General features: G+C 32.6%; 6 protein-coding genes across 8 annotated transcripts; 2 read left to right on the top strand and 4 right to left on the bottom strand.

Moving 5' to 3' along the window:
• The first annotated feature begins 142 nt into the window (after positions 1-142).
• Positions 143-4098, top strand: LOC114194303. The gene is made up of 6 exons (XM_028084431.1): positions 143-429; positions 1149-1217; positions 1327-1662; positions 2335-2366; positions 2482-3438; positions 3575-4098. Exons 3-5 carry the CDS (start codon positions 1332-1334, stop codon positions 3424-3426), a joined length of 1308 nt encoding a protein of 435 aa, XP_027940232.1. The 5' UTR covers positions 143-429; positions 1149-1217; positions 1327-1331; the 3' UTR covers positions 3427-3438; positions 3575-4098.
• Positions 4099-5740: 1642 nt separating this feature from the next.
• LOC114193238 (protein YeeZ) lies at positions 5741-9290 on the bottom strand. Of its 2 annotated transcripts, XM_028082960.1 has the most exons (8): positions 8983-9290; positions 8806-8898; positions 8478-8556; positions 8299-8377; positions 8183-8222; positions 7946-8080; positions 7424-7561; positions 5741-6204 (listed from the first exon to the last, which is right to left on the bottom strand). In XM_028082960.1, exons 1-8 carry the CDS (start codon positions 9147-9149, stop codon positions 5931-5933), a joined length of 1005 nt encoding a protein of 334 aa, XP_027938761.1. In that variant the 5' UTR covers positions 9150-9290; the 3' UTR covers positions 5741-5930. The 2 variants fall into 2 exon arrangements, with proteins under 2 accessions (XP_027938761.1, XP_027938760.1); XM_028082959.1 differs by having other exon boundaries at positions 8806-9284.
• Positions 9291-10172: 882 nt separating this feature from the next.
• Positions 10173-12051, top strand: LOC114195408 (transmembrane protein 136-like). Of its 2 annotated transcripts, none has more exons than XM_028085870.1 (6): positions 10173-10311; positions 10449-10676; positions 10787-10927; positions 11294-11413; positions 11561-11624; positions 11715-12051. In XM_028085870.1, the coding sequence occupies exons 2-5, from the start codon at positions 10458-10460 to the stop codon at positions 11603-11605; spliced, it is 525 nt and encodes a 174-aa protein (XP_027941671.1). In that variant the 5' UTR covers positions 10173-10311; positions 10449-10457; the 3' UTR covers positions 11606-11624; positions 11715-12051. The 2 variants fall into 2 exon arrangements, with proteins under 2 accessions (XP_027941671.1, XP_027941670.1); XM_028085869.1 differs by having other exon boundaries at positions 10177-10311; positions 11529-11624.
• A 1278-nt stretch (positions 12052-13329) lies between these two features.
• On the bottom strand, positions 13330-16579 carry LOC114194556 (26S proteasome regulatory subunit 10B homolog A-like). Its single transcript, XM_028084875.1, has 10 exons — positions 16346-16579; positions 16059-16178; positions 15286-15422; positions 14975-15136; positions 14721-14807; positions 14545-14631; positions 14325-14462; positions 13917-14108; positions 13742-13840; positions 13330-13632 (listed from the first exon to the last, which is right to left on the bottom strand). The coding sequence occupies exons 1-10, from the start codon at positions 16443-16445 to the stop codon at positions 13558-13560; spliced, it is 1197 nt and encodes a 398-aa protein (XP_027940676.1). The 5' UTR covers positions 16446-16579; the 3' UTR covers positions 13330-13557.
• A 2343-nt stretch (positions 16580-18922) lies between these two features.
• LOC114194555 lies at positions 18923-22909 on the bottom strand. The gene is made up of 6 exons (XM_028084873.1): positions 22346-22909; positions 21482-21753; positions 21242-21396; positions 20411-20673; positions 19998-20060; positions 18923-19379 (listed from the first exon to the last, which is right to left on the bottom strand). Exons 1-6 carry the CDS (start codon positions 22739-22741, stop codon positions 19182-19184), a joined length of 1347 nt encoding a protein of 448 aa, XP_027940674.1. The 5' UTR covers positions 22742-22909; the 3' UTR covers positions 18923-19181.
• Positions 22910-24034: 1125 nt separating this feature from the next.
• Positions 24035-25928, bottom strand: LOC114195296 (peroxidase 9). The gene is made up of 4 exons (XM_028085716.1): positions 25437-25928; positions 25068-25259; positions 24793-24958; positions 24035-24606 (listed from the first exon to the last, which is right to left on the bottom strand). Exons 1-4 carry the CDS (start codon positions 25902-25904, stop codon positions 24194-24196), a joined length of 1239 nt encoding a protein of 412 aa, XP_027941517.1. The 5' UTR covers positions 25905-25928; the 3' UTR covers positions 24035-24193.
• Between the last annotated feature and the right edge of the window lie 622 nt (positions 25929-26550).

Below are 26550 nucleotides of genomic sequence, written 5' to 3'. Positions count from 1 at the left end.
CGTGGTGGAAACTAAAGCGTCCAATTCTCATCCACGGTTTATTATTACAAGTAATTATAATATTCAACGCGCAATTTTTATTTATTTATTTATTTTGGTGTAAGAAATAAATAATTATTAAAGAGGGAGAAGCGCAGAGAAGAGAGGTGGAAAGAGGAAAAGGAAAAGATAGAAACAGACGTTTGCAGAAGGAAAATAAAAAGAGAAGATGCAGTGAGTCACAGTCACACAATACGGAGAAACTAACAGAGGCGCCACCGTTTCCGTTTTCAACAACCTCTACCCTAACGCCGTCGTACCGGCTTCTGCTTCGGCGGCGCTGCGCCGTGTGCCGCGTTTTAACTGAAAAACGGACGCGACGGACTCCATTTCCGTATATGACCAGAGCTCGATTATTTTCCCTCTTTTATCTCAGTTTATAGTTTGCGAGTAAGATTCGCGCATGCTTCTTCTTCTTGTTAGATTTCTCTTTTTCGTTTGTCGTGTTAATAATTAATCGTATGCATCAACGATCCTAGTACTCAGTATTTAGAATGTCTCGAAACCCTAGAAATTCTTTTGAGGTTCTAGGAAATAAATGAACGGGGGGACGATTGAGTTTTTTGTTTGGCTCTTAATTGTTTTGACGAGTTCATGGATTTTGGAAGGAAATGAACTGGATTTGGTTATTATTTCTCTTTATTGGCTCTGGATTTGTGTTTTCAACTGTGAATAATGACGGTGTTTTTGTGTGCGTATTGTAATTAGTGCTTTCTGTTGTTTGTATGGAAATCTTTTTTTTCTCGAACTGGTTTTATTTTAACTTAGAGGATGGTTGAGTGGTTTATCATGTTAATAGGATGGATTTAATTGTTCTTCCTCTTTTACAAGTTTATGTTTGAAGCCTTGTGTTTACGGTTGAAGCTGGTGGTCGTTTTTTTTTTATATATGTATTTAGTTTCTAATTGCTGGATGCAGTTAATAGAAACAGTTTTCTATAATTGAATTTTATGTTGGATTTTCGCTGAACTAGATTTCGTTAGATTAGAGCGTTGGAAATCCGAAGTTTAGAGCGCGGTCCTTGTCTGGAGCTTTTTGGCCGGCTTGAAGGTTCTTAAGTTATCTTGAAATCTTAGTTTAATCGTCTTTCCTTTTTGTTTATTTTTCAGGAGGAAGTAGGGTTACGGTTTCTTGCTGGAAATTGAGGCGGCTTTTGAGATTTCAATTGTGATTTTCGGGTACACTATAGGATTTATTTTTGTTCAAAAAATATCAGCAAGTCTTGAATTTGTCTTTACACTACGGTTTGTGGCTATAGTTTAGATTGTCTTCTATTTTTTTCTGCAGTTATCATGGGATCAGCTTGTTGTGTTGCTGCAAAGGATCCTAATCTTCCTAACAGAACTAGAGGTGAAAGCTTGCGTAGGGATGTTGTGTATTCACCATCGTGGAGCTTTCAATGGGATAGTAGGGAACGTGTTACTGGTGAAATTGAGAATCCTTCTTATCACACATCTCATTTAGACAGTAGAAATGTCAGCATGGAGTTAAAAGGTTCATTAAGCTCTGAAAGAGGTAATCTGTCTGATGGGGGAAGCATCATGGAGAACTCTGTGACTCCTATTTCACTGAAGTCCCCTGTTGATGAGGCGCTGGTTGCAAATCTGATGACCCCCTCGTCTGGTAAATGCTAAACCCTGAACTCTATTATTCTTTTATCCTTCACCATGAGCACAATGTTTGATGGGTCGGTCTTAGTTATAACATTTAGGCCTCTTCCACCCCCATGTTTTTGGGGTATTCTTACTTTTAGTACATAATATAGGATGCAAGAGTTGAAATACAATTTCCTTTTTAAAAATTTGGTATGGTGGTGGACCAATTATCCCATGAAAAATGTTTCTGTTACCTGTAGGCAACCTTGACATTGAAGCCCTTTGAGTATGCTTACGAAAAATGAAAATCCTGCACAGTTTAGTCATAGGTTTTGAGAATGATTGCAATCAGCACAAATAATAGTAAATACATGATCAATAGTTTCTGAGAAAATGGGTGGGATTATATATATCTTTTGAAAGGAAAAACCCTTGCTGTTTCCTTATATTCAAGGGATCTTTATCTCACACACGTGTCTTTTTTACATCGTGTCTGACCTTGTTCACCACCTTATCTTTTTTGCTGTTTTCCTAACCAGTGTATAGTTTTCAAACTCGGTTTGTTGTGTTGAGTGGTCCCATATATTGGTATTGACATTCTGTTCATGATGCTCTCTTTTATGCACTTTGGTTCATTGGGTTGATGTTTCTTTGTTTGGCATTGATTTCTCTTTGTTCTCCCTCCATGTCCTTGTTGCAGATCTGTCCATGTCAAGCAATTTTTCTACAGTGGTTAGTTTTGAGCTACTGAATTGGAACCATGAGCTTTGTGGTGCATAATCTGATTTATTTTAGGCTTTCTGCTGTAGTACTGCTGGGCTCACTCTGAATCTGTGTTTCTCTTTAGGTGAAGAATCCAGCGGAGTCTTCAATACCAAATCTTTCTTTTTCAATACCTTCAGTCTTCTCAACGCCCACAGTAGATCCTATGCCTAATCACAATTATAACCATCTTCCCAACTCTACCCCAACAAGATGGGCACATCGATCACCAGCACACCCTCTGTTGAGACAGATTTCTGATAGTCGAATTATGGGTCTGAAATCACCGGACAACTCAATTTCTGAAGGAAGGCCATCCTTTGTACTCTCTACTTGCAGCAACGAAATGGCTGCTGGATCCCTATGTGGATCATCTGATGGATGGTCAATGCGAACCTTCTCTGAGATGGTGGCATCATCCCAAAGGGAAAGGTGGTCTTTTGATAGTGAGTGTTTTGGCTCTGGTCGTCACAAGATAAGTGGATCCAGTAGCAGGTTCTCATATTCTCCCTCCATGGAACTGCAATCTTGTGGGGCTTGCTCAAAGCTTTTGACTGAGAGATCAACATGGAGCAACCAAAAGTTTATTGCCAGCAATGACCTCTCGGTTGTTGCTGTGCTGGTCTGTGGTCATGCATATCATGCAGAATGTTTAGAGGCCATGACACCAGAGGCAGATAGGTATGATCCAGCTTGTCCAATTTGTATGGTTGGAGAGAAGCACTTTTCAAAGTTGTCTAGAAAAGTTCTTCGGGCTGAATCAGAGATGAAGGCCAAGAACCACAAGATATCAAGAAACCGTGTGGTTGATAGCTACCTTGATGGTGGTTTTGATGTTTTTGATCGCCAAAAAGATATTGATTTAGGAGGAAAAGTTTCAAAAATGGAGCCAAGCTCCAGTGCGAGGAGCTCATTTGGAAAGCCATTCTTGAGGCGGCACTTTTCACTTGGATCCAAGTGGAGCCGATCCCTGTCCGATAACGATTCTGCCAGGAAGAAAGGCTTTTGGGCTAGATATCGGAAAGATTGAGTTCCATTTGCTGTAAGAGTCAACCATTCTCTAATTTTAGTAGTGATAACACCCACCATCAATTTAGAATTTTTAATATTTTCTATGTAGTCTAACTTTACTCATAATTTTAATCGCTTTAAATTAATTAATTTTGACTTTTGACCAGAAATTCCAGTGAGGTTGATGTGGTTCATATGAACTGTATGAATATAACGTCCCTTGGCAATTGTGGCTGAGCCAAAGCAAAGACGACCACAGGGAAGCAGAGGAAAGAATAGATATATATTTTTGTTTACGAAGATTTCTGCTTCATTCCATTCTATGGTAACAGTAAGAGGCAGACTGCTGCAGATTTCTGCACTCGACAAAATAAGGTTTAAAAGTGCAGCGCAGGAAACATAAACTCCTGTATTTATATTTCTAATGAATGAATATAACATAACTTTGCTAATTTAGTCATATGGATAGAAGGAGAATCCAAAGAATGATTTATGAGACAGAATCACTGAATGTTGTAATTGACTCAAATCTTATGCTTCCAAGACTGCTTTTTCTGTCGGTAAGCACTGCCATACTGGGAAAATGAAGAGCAGTGCACTCACAAGCAATGCTGCGTACAAAATCATGGATATATTGTATTTATACCCAGTTATTGGTATAGTTATATAAAATAGGTTTTGGATGTGCTAAGGATAAACCTTTAGAAATAACTAACAATAATATGAAGAATAATTAAAAATATCCGTGTATTTTGTAATAATAAATGCATTTGTAGACCACCGATATTTCTGGTATTGATGATGGTAAAGCAATTCAATGAAGTATCATGTTCTAATGGCAGCAAAAGTAGAAGGCCTAATGTGATATTTGATGAAGTATTATACAGCATCTCTCTATTGCTGTATCTTTTTTTTTAGTTATTTATGTACACTTTTAAAATGATCTTTTATATAAATAAGTATCTAAGCATTATTTTTAATTGCTTATATGTTAGTAAATGACATAGACATCATACTATTAAGAGTTAAAATTATATTAATTTAAGTTTTTTGTTTTAAGTTTCTTTAGCTCTTTATTTCTCTAAAGTGAACATTTTTGTTGAAAAATTTATCATTTAAAATTTTTAAAATCTAATATATACACAATAAGATGATATTGAAGTGATAGGTTGGTAGGAAATGATGGCAACAAATTTATACATATATATAAAAAATGTTATAAAGTTGTGAATAAAATTAAAATTAATTTTAAAAAAGTGAATCACGAGTAAATTTATGATTTCACAAAAATAATTTATTTCTAAAGTCAAACAAACAGGGTTTCTTTTATCTCGGTTAGATATTTTTCAATCATTATGGTTCAAAGATTGATTACTTAATTTAAAATTTTAATAAATTTAAAAACTAAAATCAATTCAAAAATACAATGACAAAATACAAATTACAAAAAATGTATAATGATCAAAATCATACTTTTTTTCTTAGTTTTATTTTAAATTAAAAAAAGGTATGAACACCACATACTGATTATTAGCTATTTATGATTTTATTCCATTTTTTAATGTAATATTAAATTAACATGAAAAAAAAAAGTAAGAATGCGAAAATATAAAAGAACATATAAAGACTTTGTGGATTATTTTTATAATAAAATATGTATTTGAGACGTAGTGGCATCACTGGTCTATGTGGTTTTGACTCAAAAATCATCTCCCATAGTCAGTGTTCGAATGCCGCTATATGGATAGATAGATGAAGGGAAACAGAAGAACACTTATACTAAATGAGGTATTTCAAAATACCTCTCTTTTATTATTATTAATTATCATAAACTCATTTTAGTAAAATGATTTTACCCAGTTAAACCATTTCATAACTGTACTTTACTAATTTTTAAATTAGTAAATCAATATTATTTTTAAAACTACTTATTTTAAATACTTTACATTTGTTTAATCAGGTAAAGATATTAGTTTAATTTATTTAATATTAAAAATAAGCAATTACTATTTAGATATTTTTAAAAAAACAGTACTCCATGTTTATTTACAATTAGAAAAATAACCTTCAGAAAAAGAAATCGATTATGAAAAATTGTTTCAAATATTTACTGGCTTTATTCAACAAAGTTACTTTTTTAACCATTTACCCTGTTCTTTCAGAGGGCAAGTGCACATTGCATTAGACACAATCCTATTTGAACCAGATAAGACTACTGTAGCTAAATATATTAAATTCTCTCCCCAAACACTTCTATCATCATAACTTGAATTTGGGAGTACTAGTTCAGTAACATAATCACACCAATTGATTTGATGACATATTTATCCTAGTTTTGGAAGTGTTAATTTTGAGATTCTCATTTTGAAGCAGTGCAATAGCATTTGCTGAGGCACAAACATGAAGTGATGTGAGTAATTGATGGGTTTTCTCTAAGAAGGTTCATTTTATAGAGAAAGTTTATATCAGTATGACCTGAGTCCAACTTATATAAGGCATTGAAAAGTGAGACTCTGGATTTGGTCAATGACAGTGGAATGGACTCTGAATTTGGTGAATTATACTCTTCAATCCTGATTTGTAATCAGGGAAAAGTAGTTGCAGTCCTAGTTCCCTCTTCATTCTGGCATTACACACTCGTTTGTCGCCCTTTGGATTTACATTGGACCACTCTTTCTGCCTCTGCTCCACACTTTGTAACTTCAGCTCTGGCCATTTTTCCTCCACCAATTTCATTGCATACTCAAATACTTCTTCCCTCGGAGCAGGGTCATCATCAACGATATTGTAAACTTCCCTGAAAGTGTGACCAAATTGACCCAAAGAACACAACCAATGAAACCAATTGACACAATAAACAATCACTATAGTTGCTGCAAGTGGTAGGTGTTGTCACAAATAGAAAATGTTAAACATGTGAGATGTCAAATAAGTCCTTAAATTTAACTATTTGTCATAATTTCAGTCTCTCTCTCTCTCTCTCTCTCTCTCTCTCTCTCTCTCTATATATATATATATATTATATGCTGATATTATCATTTAAAAGCATGCTTTCTTGAATTTTGGATTGATATGCTTGTAACACTTTCAATGTTTTTTTCTGTCTTATATTTAGGAACTAATGACAGTATCCTACAAATTCAGGAATCAAAGAGACTGTAAAAAAAATTCAGCATTAAGATAATTTCAGGACATTCTTTATTAATGCATCCCAAGTTTTTGGCTCCTTGTGCTCATAGGCTGTAAATGCTGCCCTTTTAAGTATTGATCTTGCCCACTTTATTCTTGTTGTTAATGTCGATAGTAAGAGTCAGCAAACAAAGGTAGGAAAAACTAGTAATGGTTTTCAATTGTAGTTAGGCTATGTTTCACTTTCATCACAAACTTTTATATTGCAGAAAATTGCAAATAGACGTGCCTGTTAAGGTCACAATTGTACTTTTATGAACCACCAAAACCTTGACATTGTAACCACAATTATGGATGCAAACCAATTATTAAAATCATTACTAACATACACAACCAATATTTAGGACTGTGTATTTCCAATAGCGTAAGTAAGTACTTTAAACGGTAGTTGGTATGGTGTGAAGGTTCACCACTAAGAAATTCTAACAAATCTTAAACTTAAGATATGATTATTAGGAAAACAGCCACAGCCAATGCCTTCATCAGTATATGTATTTATAATAGTTTCTTTATTTGGGAGAATCTTCTACGTGTATTTTGAGAAGGTAAACATTTCATCAGTTTTGTAGTTAAAGTTGCAACAGTAAACACACATGATGAAGGCTTTGAAATAAAACTACAATTCAAGAATTGTGTTTCTCCAGCCACGTAGGCACTTCAAGGTAAATGCCAGAACTTTCCACTACTGCAGAACTAGAAATGCAGAATATATTGTTTGACAATCCTACAACTTTGGTTTTTCTCTTGGAAATTTTTGCCTAATTAGTTTATAAACATTTCAGAAGGGTGTTAAATGTAGCAGAAAGTTAATTATGGTGGAAATTCACCTGGGGGGAGGTACATAAACAGTAGCCATCAGTGCCTGGCAGATGTCATCAACATGTACTCTGGATGTGTATTTTCGGTGTTTTCTCCTCTTCTGACCTTCTGACATTGGTTTCTGCTTCATTATTGTATCAATGGCACTAAAACAAAAGAAATGTTCAAAGCCAAAAGAAAATATATGCTTAATTGACAGTTAAGTGACAGCAGGTAGCTATGTAAACATAAACCCACGGATGAGACTCTTATCTCATGAGATACGACACTTATTGACTGGTATATCCTTAGAATGACAGATTTGAATTGATTTTTGTGGGAAATCCCACATTGACTAATGATAAGATCAGTTTATAACGTATAAGCTGGTATAAACTTCACCTTACAGATCGGTTTTGTGAACCGTTAGATTTAAAGTTCACTTCTTAACAATTTTCATAACATCCAACTTAGACAAGAATTTTCTAGGCTTTTACCGATCCTACAAAGAAACTGATGATAGAAAAATTGAAGTGAGAACAGGCAAGTACCTTCTGCCAGGGCCATAGATACCTCCTAATCGAAATAAAAGTGGTGAGATCCCAAGATCATAAGACAAATTTGACCAGCCTTCTTCAGAACTTAACCTTAATTTAGCCAACTCACTTTCTGGATTTGTTGGATAACTGTCACAAACAACAAGATGCACACACTAAGAACCAACTAACGGAGAAGATCCAGAAATTTTGGAAGGCAAGTGATTTATTTAGTTATACTCTCTTACTTACTCCTCATCCACCAATTCACCGCCACAGTCTCCATAGACACCTGCAAGATAGAAAGCATGTTGGGTATATCAGCTAAGAACCACTAAACCCTAATTTTAATTTCAATGTAGACTCACTAGTCGAAGACAAGTAACTCAGCCACTGAACATCTGAATTTGCTAAAGACCTTCTGAAAAGTTCTTCATGCTGGAGCATCTATAAATCAATAAAAATAATAAAAAAAGTGGAAAGTTTACATATATTACCCTCAGAATGGTGACACACATATACAACAGTTGTTACAGTGAAATCATACCGGATCACCAATGCCAACAAGAGGGGGCACAGAAACAAGAATGTGAGTGTAATTTCTCAGTAGCCTTAGAATATCCAGACTGCAAAACGAAAAACAACAGCAAAAGTCTTATCCATTAAGTGAGAAGAAATCCAACAGCAAAAACAACATCCATGTTTGACTCCCCAAAGAAATTATTCTGACCAACTAAATATGAAATTCCTAAAACACAAATGTGCCCTTTATAGTTTTCAATTCAGACATCAAATCCAATAACATCCACATAACTATTAGCAATTTTTTCAAGAAAAAATGAAAAATTGAACGCAAAAATTACCAGCTGACTCACTCGGGGTGGTTTGCATCGAAAAGATGAACATGAAACCCCATGTTCTGGAGCTGCTGCTTCTTCACGTGGGTTGTGCAAGTCCCAGACACGACCCTACCAATAATCATTGATTCTATGAGACAAATTTTGAAGCGAAAAAGATAAATATTGAAGAGAAGAGAATGTAATGCAACTAACCATCCTTGGTTTTGCAGTTTTCGTGCAAGTGATTGCCCCACGAATCCCATACCCATAATGAACATGCTGCGCTTTTCAGACAACTTTGGGGATATCGAACCAAAACTTATCCCAACATGATTATGAGCATGGCAACGTTGGATAGGAATAGATAAAGTTATTTCCATCACAAAATCAAAGGTTCAACAAAATCATCTAAAAACACACAGATGGTAGAGCGAAAGCTCCAGACGCAATAGAACACACTTCTGATAGATAATAAACGTAAAAGTAAAACCTTAAAATCGCACAATAATATTAGAAATAAGATAAATATCATGAACATTATATATAAGCAGGAATATAATATATGAATGAAAATAAATTAATGATAATATATCGGTGTAAATATATTAATAAAATAATATTATATATGAAATTATCAACATTTTCATAACGTATGAATTTTTATAGTCATGTTAAATCATGCTTTACTAACAATTTTTGCCTGTAAGCAAAAAGAGTACAGTGCCATAACTTCTCACCAAACCCCAATTATGTGTATGTATGCATGGTCCCCTTTCCTTCTGCCGGAACTATACTTAGGTTTTTCAAATTTAAGTGTAAGTAAAATTACTTGGTTTCTAAGTTAATTAAAAAGTTACTCAATAATTCTTGGAACAATAAGATGAAGATTAAATATATTTTTTGTTTTCAGTGAAATTTAGAATTAGTTCCTCGTTAAAATTTTTGACCAATTTAGTCTTTTATCTTTAGAAATGCGTGGATTTAATATTTATAATCAAATTTTGTTAAGTTTATTTAAAGTTTTAAACGCGTTTTATGATAATATTTGAGTCAGCATTGAAACGAAGATTAGTGGAATGAAGTAAACAATTCAAATACCATCATGAGATGCGCCTGAAACATGAGCTAAACTTAACAAATTATGGTTAAAAGACTAAATTCACACATTTCTAAAGATGAAGGACTAAATTGGTCAAAATTTTTAAAGAGGAACCAATTTCAAATTTCGCCGAAACTTGAAAGACTAAAAACATATTTAACCCTAGAGTTGAAAATTACGTGGAAACGCATTAAAATTCAGAAAAGATCAATTTGAATGCGTTGTAGTTCATAGCAGCATGTTTCATTTCATCTATCTGTCCATGCAAACACATAATAAATGTGGTAGTTGAACAATAATTTCCGTAATTCCGAACTCCTAACTTCACTTGGTCGTACTCCATTGCCTCATCCATATTTCTGGTGGCAGTTATGTTAGGAATGCAACAGCAAATTTCTTTGGGTCCTCTCAAATTAATGTCTTTCACGCAATCGTAGTTACAGGTTTGCAATCTGAACCATATAACTCTTTATGCATATGTGTGTGTATTGAATTCAACATAAAGTACACTTTTTTTTTGTCAATTTAAGTAACAACGATGCAGTTGCAGAAACTTGAACTGTGAACACATATTTTGCAGTTTACAGAAATGGAAAAGTATGTTACAGAAACAGTGGTTGTTGGAGTTGTTTCATGGACATCAGCATTTGTAATAGTGAGAAGACTATTCCCAAAACGCTCTTTTGATTTCTGCAACCGCCTTGTGTCCACTCTCCATGCAACTTTAGCAGTGACATTGGCTTGGCTCTCTATTGAAGATTGGAGGTGTCCAATTTGTGGTGTGGGATCAAAATCTTCACCCCAACAGGTACATGCCCTTTTGAGGGAAACCTCACTATTATTTTTACATGGATTTGGGTGTTCTTAATTGTTTAGAATTGGCACTAAAGTGGAAAGTTTGAACTGTGTTCTGAGCAGATGCAAGTTCTGGCAGTGAGTCTTTCTTATCTGATTTATGATCTAGCTTGTTGTCACTTTGGTGAGAGAGTTAGTCTAGACAACACTGTCCATCATTTGGTAAGCATTGTTGGAATTGGAGCAGGCCTTTTCTATCAGAAGGTAATCAAAAGCTGAAATCATTTCTCAAAGTTTTGGAATGTATTGTTGTTTTCACTGTTAAGTATATTCTCAGTTTCTGAACACTAAGCAATGCTTGTTTTGAGTTTCACAGAAATAAATCTTCTTCTTGTAATCATTCATATATAAAAGGGTGTTTTGCACAAATTTATCTCCTTTTAATATAATCTTTTAGAAAAAAATGAGGTATTGATATTTGGTTTCATCTTGATTGGTAGTAAAATTTTCAAGTAGTTGTTTCTCAATTTGTCAGTATTGTCCATTTACCTCAATTTCAGAAACTGTTTGTTGTTGTAATTATGACTGTTTCATGATTAGCTAGTGGTTATTTGCCATATCTGTATACAGTGTGCCGCAGAAATGGTGGCGACAATGTGGATAACAGAGATATCAAGTCCATTTTTACATTTGAGGGAGCTTCTGAAAGAGCTTGGTTACAGAGATACCCCTCTTAATTTGGCTGCTGATGTAAGTAAAATTGTAGTGATGATAAATATTTCATGTCTGGCTTTGATTTTGGGCATGCCTTGTTAATGAACAAAGTATAAACTGTTTTGAAGCTGAGTTTCACGTAATTGCACAGATTCTGTTTGCTGCCATATTTTCTTTTGCCAGGATGTTGCTGGGACCGTGTCTCACTTACGTGACTTTATCTGCTGACTATCCACTTCTCATAAAGGTGAAGGATTTTTTGTTTTGAGAAACCTTTTTTTTTTTCTTTTTCTGTTTTGTTACACTCACCTTTGCTTAATTCCTTCCATCGTTACAGGCTATGGCACTGGGTTTGCAGCTGGTAAGTGCATTCTGGTTCTTCAAAATTGTTAGAATGATAAAACGCAAATTAAGCAAGAGAGCTTAAACAACAGCAACATAAAAAGGACTACCAACTGGGAAATGCAATTTAAATTCTGTATTGATGGGTGTGAAAAAGTGCAAAAGTATGGTTGAGTCTATTAAATGCATGTTTGGTACCACATCGATTCTTTTTTAGTTCACTCTGAGGTGGTTTTTTCAATGTATGTAATTTTCAAGCTTCTTGACTGCTGTATAAATTCAATTCAATACTCTCACATTTTATGGTGGAGAAATTTGGTTTCCTTGTTGTATGAACCTTTTACATTAGTTAGAATCCACGTTTGTATTATACAAGACTAATGTAAAATGTAAACGATTTACTTCTTACACTTGTCATAATATAACCTCATAAAGATGTTTTTTTATGTCATCCAATGTAACCGAAACCAAAAGTCCAGGGTTCTATTCAATTCCAACGAGCACTAGAACATTCTGTCAATATGGATCAGTATATAAGTCCATTGGTAAATCGGGATTTAGCAATGTAGGTTTGAAGATTATAAGTATCACCGCATTAACTTAGTTTTTGAAGTTATTTACATCAATTGATATTTTAACGTAAGTAACCTATAACCTATAATGCATGGATACAATACGTATATCCGATATGTTGATACGTTTATTTTAATTTTCAAAATAATAGGATACGATACGTGATAGATACACGATATATGAATATTGAAAAGTGTGTACGATAATTCTTAAAAACATAATAAATATATGATTGTTATTGTGTTAATTCAAATTAAAACTATATGTACTAAAATTATTAACATAAAAAATATAAATTATTGTCATAATAAAAGTACAAAAAACTCTTAAATTTAATGACCAATTTTAGTAACCAAAAATATGTTAGAGACTAATTTCCTAATTAGAGATCAATTTATAAACTAATTATTTTGGTAGCTGAAACTTTAGTAGCTAATGTTAGTAACTAATTTAGAAACCAATTATTTTCGTAGTCAAAATCTTGATAACTAATGTTAGTGATCAATTTAGAAATTAATTTATAATAAAAATTATTTTAATTATCAATTTAGAGATTAATTATAATTTTTTAGAACTATTTTACTTGTCAATAATTTTTAGTTTTTAAATTGATAGTCAAATTGGTAAGATTGATCATTATTCAAAGATTTACTTATACCATACTACGACTTTGTAAATTAGATACTTAACTCATAAGTATCGATACAATATCCTAAAATATCAGATACGGATAAGTGTCGAACACAGATATATCATCCAAGTTAAAATATCGGTACATCATATTACATCATATTGCGTAACAAACCACTTTCTACATGCATTAAAATTTCAACTAAGGTCCAAAAAAATATTTATATATATAAAAATGTCACCATAATATAAAGAAAATATGTAAAATATTTTTTTTCCACGTGTTTACACGGAAGGTAGAGTTCACAACGCAACACTCAGATGACCAAGGCCCCAAATTAGTATAATGGCTATACAAAAGAGCTTAGCTATCTGGATTTTTGCTGGCCGTAATTAGTAGTAGTATATAACAGCATAAAATCAGATTTATTGATCAAGATTGGAAAGGAATTTCACTGAATAAGGATCTTCAACAATAAATGGGGAGACGAACCAATTCAAAGATCAGTGGTATAAATAATCTAGAGCATGATCTTAAAAGAAAACAAAAAATAATTCAATCCAAAACCTAATTGAACGAAGAATTTGACTCATGTACTGCCTAGATATCCATGACTAAGAATTTTATAATAGCTCTACTCTTTGCCAAAGTCAGCACTGTAGGGAGCACTGGATTCAAGTTTCTTTGCATCATTCAGTTTTCTAACAGCCTGCGCGCCAAAGAAAGAAGTCAAGTTATTGTCCAGTGAGTGATGAGGGCTAATCCCTTGAGCCTGATAAATAGAAAGAAAAAAAGCTTTCGTCAAAGTAAGAACTCACCTTCATAAAATCTTCATGGATCACATAATCACGTTCTGCACGAATTGCTGCCATTCCAGCTTCCGTGCACACATTTCGAAGATCAGCTCCATTGAAGCCCTGAGCAATTTGCAATAAAAAATACATCAAACATGCTTCTGTAATTATCAACAAAATTAATCCAAACTGAACTCACCTCGGCAAGCTTCACAACGGCTTCATAATCTATTTCACCATGCTTAGCTATCCCAGCAGCATGAATCTTCAGAATTTCCATCCTAGATTGTTCATTTGGCAGTGGAATCTCAATTTTTCTATCCAATCTTCCAGGACGCAGAAGAGCAGGATCCAGTACATCGGGACGGTTTGTTGCCATTATCATTTTAACCTACAACATCCATTGAGACAGCAATGTTGTAATTGTAGTCAACCCACCATAAGAATTCACCAGAACAATCATTTTTAGTGAGAAAAAATCACACAATATAATGAAGACACATTAATTGCAAGGTTGCTATACTTCACATTTTATGTGAATTATATCTGACATAAATGAAATAAGAATGTCCAAAATGACTAAATAGGGATAAGAAGAAAGATATACCTTCCCAAGTTGATCAAACCCATCAAGTTGATTAAGCAACTCCATTAGTGTTCTCTGAATCTCACGATCAGCACTTGTTCCTTCACTGAAACGACGACCACCAATGGCATCGATCTCATCCATAAAAATAATGCAAGGCTTAACAAACAAAATGGAGATTAAGAACTACATTCCAATTATTATATGAACAAATAGGAAGAAACTTCATTCAAGAATCTACCTGATGATCACGTGCATAACCAAACATTTCTCTAATTAACCTGGCACTTTCTCCAATGTACTTATCAATTATTGCACTAGAAACAACCTACAACAGTATGGAGGGTAAGGTACATTATATTTAAGATTAAAGGAAACCTGAAACACAACGGAATTCAGAAAAGAAACAATTCTGACCTTCAAGAAGTTAGCATCTATGTTACTAGCAATTGCCCTAGCTAACAATGTTTTACCAGTACCAGGAGGCCCATAAAGGAGAACACCCTGGGAGACAATAATTAAGAAGATACTATCAGATTCAAAATTAAATATCATGGCTCATCAAAAAGTAAACTTTCACTAAAGAACTTTTAGATAGAAACTTGGGTGACAGTACTGCCAAAACACATAACAGAGGTAACAGACATAGTAGTACAGTGAAAACTAATCACCTTAGGAGGTTTAATTCCGACTCTAAGGAAGAGCTCAGGGTTCATCAGAGGTAGTTCAATTGATTCCCTCAATTCTCTTATTTGATCAGATAAACCACCAACAGCGGAGTAACTGATATTACCGGGATCCTCATGCAGCATATTGTAAACTACCGGATCAACCTATCAACTCACATCCATATGGATCATTAGGCACAAAAGACAAGCAGATGATTTTCAGAAGGAAACCAAACCAAATAGCCCAAAGAGCACAAGCTTCACATTCACCATATCAAATAATACCCAAAAAAGAATAAACCACAAAACCTTACCTCACGTGGAAGAGCTCGCATTATGGTTAGTGTTGTCATATCAAGAACCACTCTGGTACCAGCAGTCAGTTTTTCCTTATCTACTTTACTGCGGCAACCGACCACATACCTAGGTCCACTGCTTGCCTTAACGATCACTGAGATAACATAGAGTACAAGGAAAATAAAAATCAACCTAGGCTTAAGTTCACATCAACCAAACAAAAAACATAGAAGATAGTGTATCAGTTTAGCTCGATCAACTAATTAGATTATTAGACAACAGGCCAAATTACAGAATTTAGCACTCAATTATCATCATTTCAAGAATTTTATCGTCCATGTTTTTTAAATGTTTAATGGTGTGTCAATGTGTCATGAAGAAAAAGTTTTTTGCTGGAAAAGAAAAAGGTGTCACAACGACACTGATTCGAAAAAACTTGTAACAAAACAAAGTTGCTTCAGGTTTTCAAAACTTTAGGGTGGTGCTTTTAGCTCTTTCCATGTGAAGCATAAAGTCATCACATAGTATAATGCATTATTTAAAAAAATACGGTAAAACGCACAAAAGAATTGAGGGCTAAAATTAAAAAAAATTATGATAGTGCAGAATAAAATGTGCAATTAAGTATAGATTATATATTATCATCCAGAATGAATAGGCTAAGGTTTTCACATTTAAAGTGAAACATAAGTTTGTGTTCATAATCTCAATATATATTAGAATACACTAAGAAGTTGAATGGCGAAATATCATTCAAAATACGAAATGAAAAAAAGGATAGACTCAATACAGCGTTCATTGTCGAGAGGCCTGAGAACCTCGCCAATGATCTGTCCAACGCTTTGAAGAGACTTCAAATCATCTTCTGTTTTGTTAAACTCTTTTCTCGAAGCACGTAAATTCTCTCGGACTGCAATTAGCATTTCAAAGCCAAACACGTCAAAATTCATAATGAATAAACCCTAATCAATCGGAGCATGACAACATCATGAATAAAAAATAGTGTAAATTCATAGCAAATTCTAAACGCAATTCAGAATCGCAAGGGAGTGAAGGTTGGATTGAGAAAGAACGAACCTGATCGCACCCTGGATTCCAATTCCTTATGTTGAAGAAGCTTCTTACGGTACTCCGTGACCGCATTACGGCGTCGCGTCGAGTCTTCAGTATCGGTCATTGTTAGTGTTACTCGCTATAACCAAAATCTGAAATCGGAAAAAGGATTCAAATAGCTTTTTTTTTTCTTCTTTTATCGAACTATCAAATTATAACTATATTGTTTATGCGACTTCTCTTCCTTTAGCCCTAATATCTTGGCCCCCAAGTTTATTTTATAGGTTGCTATGGATTGCAATTCAAGTTATCTTAAAAAAATATTTTATCCATTTGTTATAGATTTTTTTTTCTTTTACATAAAAGTTTGGTTTTATTTATTTAAAAATTATTTTCTTATAAAATCTTTAAAAGATTGGAAAAGTATATTGTTGACTTTATTTGTAATTTTGTTTAGGGTTAAATATATTTTTGTTCCCTTAACTTTTGGTAAATTTTGGAATTAGTCTATTTCGAAACTTTGGACCAATTTAGTCCTTCATCTTTCGAAATATGTGAATTTAGTCCTTTTAATCAAATTTTGTGAAGTTTATTTGATATTTCAAGCACGTTTCATACTAGTATTTGACTTAATATTAAATAAAAAATGTGTCAAACAATATAAACAACTCAAATACAATCCTAAAATGTGTATGAAACATTAAATAAACCTAACAAAATTGGATTAAAAGGACTAAATTCACGTATTTCGAAAGATGAAGGACTAAATTGGTCCAAAGTTTCAAAATGGACTAATTCCAAAATATACTGAAAGTTAAGGGACTAAAAACATATTTAACCCTTTTTTTATATGTATGGCTTGTATATATTACGTATAATTATGTATTATAATATAATATAAAATGTTAATTATTGTAGTAACGTTCTTTGAAAAACATTTGCTATCAATTATCAGCTAAAATTAATTTGGAATCTTTACAAATAAATAAGTTATCATTACTTGTTAGTTATCTTACATTAATAACTTCATTTATTTATTTATTGTTAATATAATATGAATCATAGTAAATTCTAAAAGAATTTTTATCTTATGGAGTTATATTGGCGTTAATGTAATAATTATCTACTAAAAGAATTATTATCTTATTATGTTATTGCTCTTTTTTATATTATTCCATTCTTCATATTAAACGAACTTGTTTACAAAATTTACTTTATAAGAATATCTTTAAATAAAATATAAAATTGTTTTGAATATAATAATGGATTTGAAGGATAAGAGGTATATCTTTAGAATTTTTTTTATGAATATTCCTTTTTTTAATAATGAACATGAGAGTGTCATCAAATATAAATTGTTGGTTCTAATTCACGTGGAATAAGGTTTTAAATTATGTTTTAAGATATAAATGGTTTATATTTGATTCCAATAGTAATATTTGACTATTTTATCTTTATTCACAAGTATTAGTTTATCTCATTCTCTCATCTTTATTTTTAATAGATATGGAATCTTTACTTTATTTTAATTTCTATATAAAGATATTCAATGAATATGAAACTTTTTATTCCCATCAGAAACGATGTTTATATTCACTTATTTGTTATTTTAAATATTTATTATATATATATATATATATATATATATATTTAAAAAGTCATAAAAAATAAAATATGATATTATCAAATATTAAACCAACGTAAAATCATACATATTACTTTTCTCTAATATTTTGGTTCATATAATTCTTTTAATTACTTAAAAAATTAAATATATTTTAAGATTTAAGTATGTTTTTATCTCTTAATTTTAAGTGAAAATTAGAATTAATTTATTTTTAAAATTTTAAATTAATTTAATTCTCAATTTTTAAAATTAACATTTGAGTTATTTATATTATTTGATAATTTTTTTATATAAATTATATATTAACTTAAAAATGTATTTAAAATATTAAATAAATTTAATAAAATTTGATTAAAAAATTAAACGATAAAAGACTAATATAATCTAAAATTTTAAAGAAAAATTAATTCAATTTTTTTTGCTTTGAAATTAAGAGAAACTAATCTTTATATTTTAATAATTTAAATAAGTACGTATATGAATAACGGTTAATCCAATATGATTATTACGTACGATAGACAAATTTCCTACTTGTTTAGGAAGAACATTCCCCTCTCCTTCGTAATATATATATATATATATATATATATATATATATATATATATTATAATTAAGATATATTCTAATTAAGAATGTTGCAGTGAGATCGTTTATGAGATTTTATCTACTGGAACAAAGATACATTCTTGAAAGATTGCTTTTTATGTAAAAGAGAAAAATAAATTGAACTTTTATATTATAAAAATTTACTACAACAGTACTATAATATATTTTTGATGTGTTAATTATTTGGATAAAAAAAAATAGTCACACTATGTGAGCTTGACAATATATTATAAAAATAATATTTAACTTTTTCTAAATTACAATTATTATTTAAAGAAAATACTGCCAGTCAAGACAAGATGTATTACAAAGCTAGGAAAATAATGGGATCCAGTTCTTTTCTTCTTCTGACTGCTAAGGATGAAACTAATAAATAATCTCAACAATTGATATAGAAAATTAAAGAATATAATGTGTAGACGTGTATCAAAAGCCTATAAATAGAGCAGTTTCTTACAGCATATGCTACATATGGCATAAGGAACAGTGGTATACAATTCGCTCTTGCCATGACATTCTCTTTACCCTGTAAAATTTACAATTTTAGAACAGCAAAAATGCCTAAGCTGGTTGACTTAATTGTGGCTACCCTTCCGTAGCACATCCTTCAGAACCAATGCAATTCTCTATGCCATATGAGGCTCTAGAAACCTTTCCTTCACTCTCTCATATCCTTTCTTTCCCATAGTCAGCCTCCTCTCAACATGAGTTGCCAAATTCATCATGTTTTTTGCAAGAGGTGTCACACCTGCTTTTCCAATGGGGTGCAGCAAACCAGTAGTCTCATTCACCACAATCTCCATGGTGCCCCCAGCTGCAGTTCCCTGGGATTATTGTTAAAGATAAAAAATTGTCAAAGGAAAATATGACATAATAATATACATGCCTAAGAAATTCAGAGTGCCAAAATAGAATGACTTCTAATCTCATTGTTGAACTTACCAGGCCCTAATTAAATTGTCAAAGCCAAACATGTGTAAAATATAATGCATAATTTGAAAGAAAAACAATAGAAGTACGCATGAGATCTGTATAGAATTTTTGTCTCTTGACACAATTTGCAAAATCCGCAAAATACTTCTTAGCTATTCTTTAAATAATCTTGGAAACATCTCCCCATGGAAAAAACATCACAAGAGAAAGTTGAAAAGAGAGGGTCGGTGAAATTTGAAGAAATAATAATAAGTAACTTGATGTATGAACAAGACCGTATAACGACCAATGAAACTTGAAATAACTTCATTTTTCTTTTGGTGAGGAGTTTGCCAACTTGCAGCATTGAATAGTGAAATCAATAAAACAGCAACATCAAAGATATTTAAGAGAGAAGTGAGCAAAGAAAGCACAGTAGGTATACGAATAAAATGGCATATACGACACGAATTAAAACCAAAAAATATATATAAAAGGAAATACGTATTGACAAGGCAAATTATACTTACAAGTACAGGCAAGCGAAATGCCATAGCTTCAATGGTTATCCTCCCAAAACATTCTCCCCTACCCTAATATAAAGAGAGGCATATTTAGAAGTAACATAATACTTCATGACATTGGGTGACAAAATCAAAAAGCTACTATAGTTGCAATGCAAAACTTATTCTTGGTTTCTAGAAGTGTGAAGCATTAAACTTAAACAAGACTAGGACCTATAGAATCTCTCTTCAGGTCCCTCATCACTGATCTTAGCATTAAGACTTACATGGAAGCTGGAAATAAATCTTTTTAAAAAAGAATCTTGCTAAGTATAGAACAATTATCGGTTCAGGAAGCAACTCCCACTTAGCAAAAACAATAGAGTGAAAACAAATTCTGTTTCATACAAAACAACATAACAGGGTATATTAAAAGATACCTGAGAATTCTGAACAAGAACATCAATAGAAGCCAGGTAAGGAGCCACTGCCAGTGTTTTGTTAACAAAGTGAACACGGTCCTGGATATTTTTCTCCATGACAAACTGACGCAATTCTGTTTCAAGCTTTGTGTGGGCATTCATATCACTCCCTACAACTACAGCATGCAAAGATGGCACTTGCAGTTTCTTCTCCTTGATGAGCAGCAAACTTTCATAAAAGGCCCGAAGAAATAAGTCCTGCCCTTTACCACGTGAAACACCTGCAATTATATCATCCTGAAGCTCAAATTATATAATGGTAAAATAAACGCCAAAATGAATGGAAGGGTATAAAACAAAGGGGAGGATTAATTTGTAATATATTTTGTAATAAAAAAAAGAACAAGTGGAATCACCTCAATCTCCTTTGTTACCCCCTACTACATTCTTATATTTCTAATGCCACTCTCTCTTACTTCACATACATGTACCCGTAGGAAACACTTATGACTGTGGTTAGCTATCTTAATCCATGCAGCAATGAGAAAAACTGAGTTCGACGTGAAAATATAATGGATCAATCCGATACAAATACAGCTAAAGGCAAATGACAAATGAAAAATATCAGAAACACAATTCTGGAGATGAAGAAAATTACTAATTTTAGAGCTCTTACTTATAAATGCCAAGAAACTATCACGATGTTCAGCTAAGCATGAGCAAAGTTTAAATGTGCAGAAGTTCGAAGCTCCATAAAGTAGCTTAGCTTCCACATCTTTTTTAAATAATTGAAGCAAAATTACAGTAAAAAAAGCATGTAAATGAATTTGAACCAGAGTAGGATCATACTATTTATGATGGCAAAAAGTAGGTCATCATTCCTCACTCCCAGAGATTCTCGAACATGTTCTCGAAGAACCCTCTTGGCCACACTATCTTCCGCAACCTCCATAAGGTCCTTGCTATTTCCAAGATGCACAACATAGGTCTCTGGCATTTTAATCCTACAACATTGGACCAAGTTAACAACATATAAAATAGAAAGTAACATAGTCGACACATGAACCACTAACAAAGTTGTAAACATACCCTAATTTCTCCCTAGTCCTATTCTTCCAGTATTCAGCAGTTGTATAAGAATCGATCATGGCACCTGCAACAAAAGGGAGGTGCTTAACATACTCCCGTTTGAAATAATGCCCTCGCATTTCATGAATCCACCACAAAACCTTTGGAAGAACCTCCGAAACTTTCTCTTTTAGAACAGAATCAAGCCACTTCCCAGCCACAGCAGTATTCAAAATCACCATGTCAGCCTTACATGCTACGTCGACGCCCTTCTCATCTTTTCCATCCAGCACCTGTCACCAGTCACCAGTCACTATGCACACAAAAACACTTCTCGCAACAAAAAAAAAAAAAAAACTTAGGTGTAAATTCTTATATATTTTGTAAATGTTGTTGCTGCGAAAAAATAGTACTTAGTGTCATACTACTTAGGCTCATGCTCTCAACTATTCTTCATGTACGACACATGGTGAAATTTTTAAAATTACAATACAGAATTACCAAAATTGGATTAGTTATGACGTGAAGATTGAGACAACCGTGATTCCAAAACATATAATTTCTCCACTCTCTTTTTTTTTCCTTTTTTATTTTGGTTGTACAAATAAAATTTCACTGTATTTCTAGTGTTGTCTAATTAGAACTAGAACTTGACTTAATTAACTGAACAATAAATATTTGCATTAAATACTATCAGCACAATAACTAACGATATCTGAAGCTATAGCCAACAAGCAAAACTCGTTAACGTCTTCTAATTATCGTTTTAATTCGATCAAATTGGCGTAATAGAGGTATAAATTGAATATTACATCAAATTACAATACTATTTGTAAAAAAAAAAAAAACTAACTAATAAGTTTTGTTGCTTGAAAAGTACAGTACCTGCACTCCTCTATCGAGCATTTTGTTCTCTAGAGCATAGACGACATCGTCGGTTTGCGGCGGTTTCTGAAAGGTGATCCAAACGACGTCGGATCTGGCGGCGCGCAGCAGAAACGCTAGTTCCATGAGCAAGAGAGGTCCGCCGGAGAGAGAGAGTTCGTGCGAAACCATGAGAACGAGCTTCGACTTCATGAATTGGAGAGGATCAGAGTTCTGTTCCGGTGAGGATTCGGTCAGAGTCTGAGAAGTTTCCAGCTGAAGAAGCGCGGTGTTGCAGGAATCAGGAGAGGTTCGGATGAAGAGGATAGTGAGAGTGGAGAGAGCGAAGAGTGCGAGGAGTGTTAGCGCGCATTTCTTGCTGCGCATTTCCATCAACGCTTGCGAATGCTTCACCATTGTTTCTTCTTCCCTAACTCTTCTACACTTACCATTACACTATAAGCTTCGCTTTTCTCTGCTACCTATTTCTCATCTTTGATTCAGATTTGGAATTTGATCCAGTGAGATTCAGAGCTTAATGAAAATGTCACCGAATTTTAAATCTTAACCATAAAGGAAAAAAAAAAAAACTCGTTTTAGTTTTTCACCTTCTAAAGTAATAGTAATAGTCTTTCTGGTTTTAATGTTAAGAAAGAATGAAACAACAACACCTCAAATACTAATTTTAAAATATATATATATATATATATATATATATATATATATATATATATATATATTACAATGTGACAGAAAAATAAATAAAGTATATATACACATGTATCATCACTATTAGTAAATTAATTTGATTAATATTAAATTATTTTATCATTTTAACAACTTTTTTGTGGTTTTAATGCGTGCTATTTTTAATGAACTATATTGAAAAATTAAAAGGAATATTATTTAAAAATAAAAATGACTATTTTAGAATAGAAGATGTTTTATGTACTAAGATTTTTTTATTTTTTTTATTTCATCTTGTCTGAACATAATAAGTTAGTGTTTTAAAATGTTAATTAGAGAGAACTTTTTCATTAAAAAATTATCACTATTTGTTAAGAAGTGGTTAAAAATGATTAAATAGATTTTTAAAAAGTAAACTAGTGATAAAAAACATATAATGGAATCTATTATGTTAGTATTGAAAAAACATATTAGTCTATTTTTAAAATTTATTGTTCATTTTGATAAATTTTACAGTGTTTTAATTATCTTTCATCAATAATATTTATGAAACATATTTTGATATGTAAAAGCATATATATGATACAATTTATTTAGTCATCTCATTATTAAATATGTTTACTATCGAACTACTTTTTATTTGAATATTTAAATTCTTGTTAATATTTTCACTTTCATGAGAAAATAGCTCGTCAGGCACATGCTTAATATTTTAGATAAATATAAGCACTTTATTTCAAGACCCTAATTTAAGTCAAATTTAATAATTTTTTCCATTTGAATATTTAAGATTTTTTTTCATTATTCCACCCCAAAAGTACATAATTATGTGGTTATTTAATATCTATAGACAATATATCAAATATAATTCTTAAAACTGGATTTTATTCTTTTAAAACAAGGCAATTACAGTTTTATTCTTTTTTTTTTTGTTTTCTCCATTATTATATTGTTTCAGAGGGTTCAAATTCCTTAAATTAATATTTGCACACAATCCTTTCATAGGACAATAACTTTCATCACTATTATTAACTTAGGAGCAACACACTAAAACCCTCTTAAGTAACTAATAACTACCAAACATCAAGCATTTTCAAATTCTTTCTCTTTTTTTTTTCAGAAGGTAACACTATAACACTTATTAACGATTCACATAAACATAACTATAAATATGGAACTTAGTTAATTAACTCTGCGACAGTTTTTCCTAACTTGACCATTGAATCCAGTGAGAGGACGAAGGTTGGCCATCTTGATCATGGACGTGGAAAATTGCTCGAAGAAGAGACTCTCATCTTCTGCATATTTCTTGACCAATTTACGAGTTTCCTTAACATTTCCCACAAGAAGCACTTGATCTGAGTTAAGAAGTCCTTTCCCCCTAAGAATGAGTTTGAAATATGTATTATCAAACAATCTTGGAGAGCCAAAGTCCAAAGGAGAAATGAAGTTGTCTCCTCCAGATTTTGGGCACATTGTCTTCAAATCAAAGTAAAAGGACTTTTCTAGATTCTCATCTGGTTCGTTGTTTCCCTTTTGGTTGTATAGTCTCTGCTTGAATGTGGCACATCTTGCCACCCCAATGGTATGTGCACCTACGTTAGAATCAAGTGTTAAAATATGAAACATCTACTATCAGACGCAGACGCAGACACACACGTATATGATATGTCGATATGAAAAGTATTGGATATAAATATTTGTCAGACCGATACATGATCCAAATTAAAATATCGATGTATCATAAAATGCATAGCATGAATGAGAAGTTGAAGTTCCACCTGAGAGGGCAACAAGGTCTACTTCATCAAGGCCTTGACGTTTAAAGAATGTTATCAGAGTTTCAATGGTGGCGTTTGGTGGAGGAATATTTTTGTTTGACCCGCTCAGGCTTGCAGTTTTTGAGTCTCGTCTCCCTAATGGGAGTTCCCAGTTAGGTCCTCCACTCTGTGTTAAAGAATCAAACAAGTTTCAGAATCTCACATATTTCTCATGTATAAGAATGTTCATAATATATTCTGAGTTGGCTCAGTATGAGTGAAGTGTGTTCACTTACAAGAACAGTGGAGCCCCTAGCAGCAAGGGCAAGAATGTCTGCACAGGACACAGTCTGAGGACATGCTTCTTCCAACCTAGACTTCATTTCATCAATCACTTCAAAACCTCGGACAGAGTTCTTGTTAGGTCCAGCATTTTTTTCGCTGACAATTGTTCTGCTATCATCCAACAAAATTGATGCATCGCATCCCTGCCATCGAAAACAAAAGATTAACCGTAAGAATTTTCTCATTTTGTTTATGGACAATATTTTGACAACTTTGTCGAGACGACATCTTTTAAATAATTTTATGGTCTCATGTCGTAAGAAAAAGTTATCGATTTGTGTGTCCGAGATCTCATTACGACAAATGCAATATAAGCTTACCTGCACAAAGCAATCATGAAAGTGAAGTCTAAGTAGAGAAGCAGGCATTCTCATGTCTTTTGCAATGGCCTTCTCCAACACTGACATGACAATGTCGTTAGCTTGGGGGCAAGAAAACTGATAGAATTGAGGTGAAAGGCCAAAAGATATCCCTCCATGGTGACCACCCCAGCCGAAACGAAAACCAGGGTGAGCACAGGAGAGTTTAACAGAGAAAAAAGCTATTAGTATTGCAAGAAGAGTGAGTTTGATGAAAGTCATGGTGACAGGTATAGGAACTAAATTTGAGAGCTTGCTAATTTTGGTGATTGTGTGTGTTCTATTGGGTTGGCTAGTGTGACATATATAGTACTCAAAATTCGAACCACCCAATCTTTTTACCAAATCATGTGATGTGGGAAACCAAGCCTTTGACTGTTTCAACAATGCATATATTGCTGTGAGATTGCAGTGCTTCTGATGATGCATTGTTCAGTTTTGACAGTGGTTCTGGTATTATCTGCTCCTGGACCAAATCAAAACAGTGCAGAATTCGGCATTTTGTATTTTGGGATTGATTTTAAGTAAAATTTATAGAAATAAGTTCGTTAAATTTATTTTTTTTCAAAATAAAGTCAAATGAGGAAAGCTGCTTTTTATTTATATGAAAAGTGAAGTTGTCCTCTCTTACATGACATTATTTCACTTCTCAGTTTTTCTTTTTTTAATTTTAAAGTTGAAGTTTTAAATTTTTATTTTACTTTAACGGTGCATATTTAATGACATTCAACTTTTTATTTATGATATTTATAGAAAACATAATAAACATTAAATGAAAATCTTTGACAACGAAACTGGTTTTAATGTATATTAAATACAAATCAAAGAAAGCCAAGATAACTTTAATTTGCATTTAAAGAAAATTGCTGTCTAGACAACTTAAATTTTGCATTTAAGAGAAACGTAAAATAAAAATTTAAAACTTCAATGTGAAAAAATAAAGAAGAGTGAAGTCGTCATGTACGAGGACGATTTTTCTTTTATATAAATAAAAACTGACCTTTCAAAGTACGATTTTACTTTTTGAAGAAAAAAAAAGAAAAATTGAGTGGAGGACGACTTCATTTTAATGTTG

The sequence above is a fragment of the Vigna unguiculata genome, chromosome 8, assembly GCF_004118075.2.
Source record: "Vigna unguiculata cultivar IT97K-499-35 chromosome 8, ASM411807v1, whole genome shotgun sequence".
Lineage (NCBI taxonomy): Eukaryota > Viridiplantae > Streptophyta > Magnoliopsida > Fabales > Fabaceae > Vigna > Vigna unguiculata.
This window is presented reverse-complemented; position numbering and strand designations above follow the sequence as displayed.

Coding starts and splice junctions, on each gene's coding strand:
- LOC114195296 (XM_028085716.1), bottom strand. CDS start 25,904: ATGCATCATCAGAAGCACTGCAATCTCACAGCAATATATGCATTGTTG. Junction 25,260..25,436: donor TTCATGATTGCTTTGTGCAG/GTAAGCTTATAT, acceptor TTTCGATGGCAG/GGATGCGATGCATCAATTTT. Junction 24,607..24,792: donor AGACCTTGTTGCCCTCTCAG/GTGGAACTTCAA, acceptor ATTCTAACGTAG/GTGCACATACCATTGGGGTG.
- LOC114194556 (XM_028084875.1), bottom strand. CDS start 16,445: ATGACCGATACTGAAGACTCGACGCGACGCCGTAATGCGGTCACGGAG. Junction 15,423..16,058: donor GCCTCTCGACAATGAACGCT/GTATTGAGTCTA, acceptor ATGTTATCTCAG/TGATCGTTAAGGCAAGCAGT. Junction 14,109..14,324: donor GGTTTGATCAACTTGGGAAG/GTATATCTTTCT, acceptor TGGATGTTGTAG/GTTAAAATGATAATGGCAAC.
- LOC114195408 (XM_028085869.1), top strand. CDS start 10,458: ATGGAAAAGTATGTTACAGAAACAGTGGTTGTTGGAGTTGTTTCATGG. Junction 10,677..10,786: donor CAAAATCTTCACCCCAACAG/GTACATGCCCTT, acceptor TGTTCTGAGCAG/ATGCAAGTTCTGGCAGTGAG. Junction 10,928..11,293: donor CAGGCCTTTTCTATCAGAAG/GTAATCAAAAGC, acceptor ATCTGTATACAG/TGTGCCGCAGAAATGGTGGC.
- LOC114194555 (XM_028084873.1), bottom strand. CDS start 22,741: ATGGTGAAGCATTCGCAAGCGTTGATGGAAATGCGCAGCAAGAAATGC. Junction 20,674..21,241: donor ACTTTTTGCCATCATAAATA/GTATGATCCTAC, acceptor ATATAATTGCAG/GTGTTTCACGTGGTAAAGGG. Junction 19,380..19,997: donor CATTTCGCTTGCCTGTACTT/GTAAGTATAATT, acceptor CAATAATCCCAG/GGAACTGCAGCTGGGGGCAC.
- LOC114194303 (XM_028084431.1), top strand. CDS start 1,332: ATGGGATCAGCTTGTTGTGTTGCTGCAAAGGATCCTAATCTTCCTAAC. Junction 1,663..2,334: donor TCTGATGACCCCCTCGTCTG/GTAAATGCTAAA, acceptor TCCTTGTTGCAG/ATCTGTCCATGTCAAGCAAT. Junction 2,367..2,481: donor CAAGCAATTTTTCTACAGTG/GTTAGTTTTGAG, acceptor GTTTCTCTTTAG/GTGAAGAATCCAGCGGAGTC.
- LOC114193238 (XM_028082959.1), bottom strand. CDS start 9,149: ATGGAAATAACTTTATCTATTCCTATCCAACGTTGCCATGCTCATAAT. Junction 8,223..8,298: donor GAGTTACTTGTCTTCGACTA/GTGAGTCTACAT, acceptor TCTATCTTGCAG/GTGTCTATGGAGACTGTGGC. Junction 8,081..8,182: donor GGTGAATTGGTGGATGAGGA/GTAAGTAAGAGA, acceptor TGTTTGTGACAG/TTATCCAACAAATCCAGAAA.